The sequence below is a fragment of the Canis lupus genome, chromosome X (assembly GCF_011100685.1).
Source record: "Canis lupus familiaris isolate Mischka breed German Shepherd chromosome X, alternate assembly UU_Cfam_GSD_1.0, whole genome shotgun sequence".
Lineage (NCBI taxonomy): Eukaryota > Metazoa > Chordata > Mammalia > Carnivora > Canidae > Canis > Canis lupus.
Window position 1 is genome coordinate 81,309,162 of NC_049260.1, and position 6,000 is coordinate 81,315,161.

Consider the following 6,000-nt stretch of genomic DNA (forward strand, 5'->3'; position numbering starts at 1 on the left):
GCTCAATTACAGTTCAGCCCAAAGACCCTCCATAATCCTGCTTCACCTTCCTTTCCAATGATACCCCCTTTCTTCCCCCTGCTGTGCCCTATACTTCCTGCCACAACGAACTTCTCATCATTCCCTACATGCACCAGGTCCTTTCACAAACCTGTTCCTGTTCACCTACCATCTGTAATGCCCTCTCCCCCTTATTTACCTGACAAACGACTGTTGCTCTGGCAAGACTTAGTACAAATGTCAACTCCTGACTCCCCCAACTCAACTCAGATGCTCTATGTTCTGTGCTCCCCTAGCATTGTATTCATATCTCTGTAACAGTGATTTCCATGTGGCATCACAACTGTTGTGTACGTATTCGTCTCTGTCATGGGGCTATATACATTCCTCAAGGAGAGTGATTGTTTGTCTTTCCCCTACTCCCTTTACTAACTCTTCATTATTTAATGCCTTGCTGTTAAATTGCTCTCTCACAGTGAAGAGCACATCAGAGTCAGTGGTGATCACATACCTTGGTAATAAAGAGCCTTGAGGAAGGAGTGCCTATCAGCTCCCTGAAATAAAGACTTTTCTATTTCCATTTCTCGTCGGGTCAACTGCTTGCTCTTGGCAAATCTCTGTGGCAGGCAAAGGATGCGCTGACGCTCTGAGATCCTTTCTTCAATATCTTGAAGACGGTTCTGTATTGCTTCTGGGGTTGCCCTCAGTCTTGTCCTCTGAAACCAAAGAAATGGAGAATATGGATCATAGAGGACACACCCTGAAAGTGATGATCTAATGCCTCAGACAAGAAAAAAGATGATGAAAGGCCCGAAGAGACCATTCATAGATGTGTTAGCTAAAAAGTCAAGGAAGAGCTTCTCTTGACCAAGGTCCCTATCACAGAAACCAAAGAAGATTCAGATACCAAAGCTCAATTTTGTAAGAATGAAAAACGGAAAGATTCTCAGTGTCAAAGGAAGCGATCTCATTCTTTATTCTTCAGAAAAAAAGTGGCCCCACTCACCTTTTCACCTGAAACGTGGCTCTTCCAGATCAAGATTTCTGTTTCATTGAGCCCTAGTTCCCTAAGAGAAGCAGTTTCCTGGTCCTTCTGATGCAGTGTCTGGAACTGGGACAAAGTCATAGTCCCAGCTGCTTCCTTCCCAAAGGGCTTGTACATAGTACCAGGAGCAAAGCTCTCTTTCTTAGACACACATCTGCAAAACAAGCAGGAAGAAAGTAAGAATATCTTCAGGTTACACAATTTACAGAAATGGGAGGCTCATCATTAAAAGAGGCACAGTGAAACTCACTGGCAATTTCTCTCTCATGATCAATTTCTAGGCTGAAGCACCTCTGCAATGACATGGAACTCCATCAATAGTCCCCTCACCCAGGGCCAATAAAGGACTGAATCAAATATTTATTTATTGAATATCTACTATGCACCAGATACTGTGCTGGGTACTGAGGATTTAACATTAAAGAAGATAAAAATGGTTTCTGCTTGCGTGGAAGAAGAGTGGAAGAGAAGCAAGTAAACAAGACAACGGTCATATTGGGTTACAAGTGCTACATATGTTAAGGGAAGACATAAGAAAGGTACTTAGCCCAGACCTGGTGGGATATAGGAGACTTCCCAGAGGAAGAGACACAGAAGCAAAATGTTGCTTAATAAGTAGAAGTGTGCCAAGGAAAGGGGAGTGGGAGAGGAGTGTTCCATCCAGGCTTTACGAGGGGTTGGCCACCTGGAGGTGAGGGTCTATGATATTCTACCTGTTTGCAAAATCAATACCTACTCCTCAATGGAGACAGAGGTATCAAGTTGATGCTGAAGGAGGCTTTTCAGCTGCCTCTCCCCTTCTGTTTCCAACTCCTCCAGGACATGCTCACCACTCTTCACACAACTGTTTACCCTGGAGCAGATATAAGAATATATACAGAAAGTAAAAGAGACAGTCAATCTCAAAACATACTCTTTATATTATCTACCAGTAGTGACTCCATTTGTTCGAAGACACTTTTCTATTTGTTGCCCTTTATCATTCATCCCACAAACATTTATAAATACTTACACATAAAGCACTGTGCTAGGTACTGATGGAGTCAAAGACATTCAAGACATAGTCCTCAAGAAGCTTGCAATTTATTTAGGGTATGTGTGTATGTGGTGTGTTGTGTGCCTCTGGGGGGGGGGGGGCGGGGAGGGAAGGGGAGAGAGGGAGAGAGAAAAGAAAGAGATAATTGAGAGCTAGAGTGGTAAATGAAGACTTTAGAAAGGTAATTACTAAACTGGCATTTGAAGGACTAGGTATGATGAAGGAAAAGAACGGGGAGAATAAGTATGAAGAGACAGAAATATGTTCTGGGGATAATAAGCTCACTTTACTTGGCATTCACATAGGAGAGCATCTTGGAGGGGGTAATTAGACAAAGATTATGAATGGACTTAAATATTTCAACTAAGGGGCCTGGGCCTTCATGTATAGGTATTAGAAAAGCAACTTATTAGGCAGTTAAGTGACATAGTAGAAATGATGATTTAGGAAAATGGATGTGGTTATAAAATGGTTTGTGGATTCACAAGAAAGAAACCAGAAGCACAAGTTCAGAAACTCTTTAAATTTAAATTTATTGAGAATAATGCAATGAAAGTTCAAACTGGAGAGGTACCAGTGGAAACAGAAAGGAAGAGTTAGATGAGTGAGGCCTTTTGTAGGTAGGGGTAAGGAAGAAATCAAAGATAAGCCTTAAATTTTAAGCTGTGTGACTATGAGAACAATAGTACCAATGAAGGAAAGACAAAGATCCAGATGGAATAAATGATTTAGGAATAGGAAATTCAGTATTGTCTTAGCCATGTTGAGTGGCTATTTACAACTACCTTTTACAACTGAAACACTAGCTTGAAGTAGCAGGAATACTTAAAAGACATATTGAGTCTGAGGTGACAGAATAAGTGATATTGGCTAATAGGAAAGCGAGAGATGGGAGAATTGTATAGATGAGAGTCTGAAGCTGAACATGAAAATCTTGAGTCATCTGTGTTGGCAGGATCTGGAGCTGTGAAAGAGGAGGAGATACTCAAAGAAGAGAGTATAGAAGGAAACACAAAGGGGTCATAACACTTTATAGCAAAGGCACTACTCTGTAGAAATCTAGGAATGCTATTAGCTGGCCAACCCTAAATAACTGAAAACTCTTAGAGTGTAAATAGCAGGACCCGTAGAGCATGCAACAATAGGTGATAATAGACAAGAACAAAATGAATTAATTCCATGAGAAGAATAAATATGAAATACCTTCTTTATAAAATAATCCTTTAATATTTGGGTTATGATATATCTCTCATAATTATAAGCAAGATTTTCATGCTCTAGAAAGACTAAGATCTATTTTAGATTTTAAAATATCCTTAGGCCCAGCGTTTTTCAAAACTTCCTTTTAAGTATCTCAGTTTGTATTTATTATTTAAAATTCTGAACGTTCTTGGGATGCCTGGGTGGCTCAGCGGTTGAATCTCTGCCTTCGGCTCAGGTCATGATCCTGGGGTCCTGGGATTGAGTCCCGCATCCAGCTCCCTGTGGGGAGCCTGCTTCTCCCTCTGCTCATGTCTCTGCGTCTCTCTCTCTCTCTCTCTCATGAATGAATGAATAAACAGAATCTTTAAAAATATTTAAAAAATAAAATTCTGAACGCTCTTGCTAAGTTTAATGTGGCTTTGAAGTGAAAAACCATAGCTAACTACATCAGTACACACTAATTTCAAAAAGAAAAGTTGAGTGAAACAAAAAGGCAAGTGATAGAAAAAGTCATACAATATGTGTCCATTCATATAGAGTTCAAAAATGGCTAAAACTAGCAACATTTTGCTTAGGGATAAATTCATCTGTGGTGAAACTATTTTTTAAAAAAGCAAGGGAATGATTAACACCAAATTCTGGACCATGGTCCCTTCAGGGATAAAGGAGGGAGGAGAAGCAATCAGGGAAGGGCACACAGGGGACTTCTACCACACTGCTAATGTTCTATTTCTAAAGCCTGTAGTGGGTATGAGTTTATTCTTATCTTTAAACTGTATATATACATTATTTTGAAATATATAATAATGAGCATTTTTTAAAAAGTCATTTTGAGGCAGGGAAAATCAGAAACGGTTTTTCAAAAAATGCAGAAACTGACTGTACAGGAGAGCATAACAGCAGAACCTGAAACGCACCGCCCTCTTCCGGAGTGATTAGTCTACTTTGCAGGGAATCCAAAACTAATTTAATGAGGATCCTTTAAAAAGTCATTGTGTACTGTCAACAACTTAGAAGCTCAGGCTTTCTACAAAGACCGGCCAAGTTAAAGCTGCCATTTCCTGCAGAACCAGTAGGGGGAACTGCTTACAGCAGTGCTTTTCTTTTCCTATGATACATACAGCCGGTTTCGTACCTTACTTCTAAATTTTTAGAAACAAACTATCAGTAGCTTAGGTTAAGATCTGAAAGCTCTACCTGCTCTCGGGGCCAGAGGAAGCTTTCCTTAGTACACAAATACTGAAGAAGAAAAAGAAAGGCGCCCACCCTGTGCCCCTTTCGGAGGATGAGGTGGAGGTAGGGTGGGACGAGGAGGAGCTGGCCTGGGTGTCCGTCGCGCTGGGCATTAGTCGGCCAAAACCCTTTTACCTGGGTGAGTCCGTCTGAAGCTGTAAGAAGCCAAGGCCTCGGTGCAGCTCCTGGAGCCGGCGCCGTGGCCTAGATGCCGGTGCAGGCAAGGCATTCCTATGGGAACCAGCGGCGGCGGCCCTTCCTGAACTTCGCCCCATAGGCCTGTCTAGCCCGTCTCCCCTCCTCCCTCCTCCTTTGTCTTCCCGCTCACACGAATACGCATTCCGAGAACGTGACATAGCCCAAACACAAAGTCATAAAAGCCATTTTCAAAGTTAAAAGGTAGAAGAGAGCTCCCTTCGCCGCCTGCTCTCAGACAAGCCCTTACCTCTTCATGTTTCCACAGGCCCCTATCTCTAACTTGGGTGAAAAGGCCGCGGACTTCAAGTCCCAGAACTCTGCGCGGCCGACTCTAAGGGGATTATGGTGGAGTGCGGGGCTCTGGGAATTGTAGTCGCGCAGAGCTTAAAAACCGGAAGGAGAGTACCTACAGAGTAACGGGTATGTTTTTAATTTGTTCAAATATTTCACCTGCGGGTTAATGGCAACACCCAATATATCCAGCTCATAAAGCTAGGAGTCACCTGAGACTTGACTGTGTCATCCAATATCGCCGAATCCTGGCTCCTCTTTTCATCCAACATATGCCTATCAACCCCGCTTCTATTTTCAAGGACTTCTTTTCCAGGCTGCTGTTTCCCACTGGGCTCCTGATCCATCCTCTGCAGTGTAGCGAGTGATCAGACACAAGTTTGACCACATAACCTGCATTAACGGTTCTCCTCTATCTGTAATAGAAGCTTATGAAGCATTGTATTTCTTTTTTTTTTTTTTTTTTTTTTTTTTTTTTTTTTAAAGTTTTATTTATTTATGATAGTCACAGAGAGAGAGAGAGAAGGCAGAGACACAGGCAGAGAGAGAGGCAGGCTCCATGCACCGGGAGCCCGACGTGGGATTCGATCCCGGGTCTCCAGGATCGCGCCCTGGGCCAAAGGCAGGCGCCAAACCGCTGCGCCACCCAGGGATCCCAAGCATTGTATTTCTTATCCTGAGATTCAGAAGTCTGTATGAATGTTTTTGTTCATAATTACGTTGAATCAAGAGAGAGGTATAGCATAGTGGTTAAGAGCATGGGCTCTGAGTTCCCACAGATGGAAGTATAGATGTCCCTAAGTATATGAAAGGAAAGATGTCTAATCTCACTTATAAGTGTGATGGAAATTTTGAAGTACACTGACTATAAAATACATGACTTGTACTCCTCAAAACTGTCCAGGTCATCAAAAATGTGGAAAGTCTGAGAATCTGTCAGCCAAAGGAACCAACAGACATAATGACTAAATGTAATGTGGTATCCTTCATGGGA

The 6,000-nt window shown here is 42.2% G+C and overlaps 1 protein-coding gene across 3 annotated transcripts in view; it reads right to left on the bottom strand.

Annotated features, from left to right (window-relative positions):
* RBM41 (RNA binding motif protein 41) overlaps window positions 1-5,016 on the bottom strand; it is a 55,970-nt gene extending 50,954 nt beyond the window's left edge. The window contains exons 1-4 of one of the 3 annotated variants that reach the window (XM_038588002.1): window positions 4,963-5,016; window positions 1,782-1,898; window positions 1,007-1,199; window positions 512-716 (exon numbers count right to left, since the gene is read on the bottom strand). In XM_038588002.1, the coding sequence (XP_038443930.1) occupies window positions 512-716; window positions 1,007-1,199; window positions 1,782-1,898; window positions 4,963-4,970 (523 nt within the window). In that variant the 5' untranslated portion in view covers window positions 4,971-5,016. The other 2 variants (XM_038588000.1, XM_038588001.1) reach the window with 2 other exon arrangements.
* Window positions 5,017-6,000: the final 984 nt, after the last annotated feature.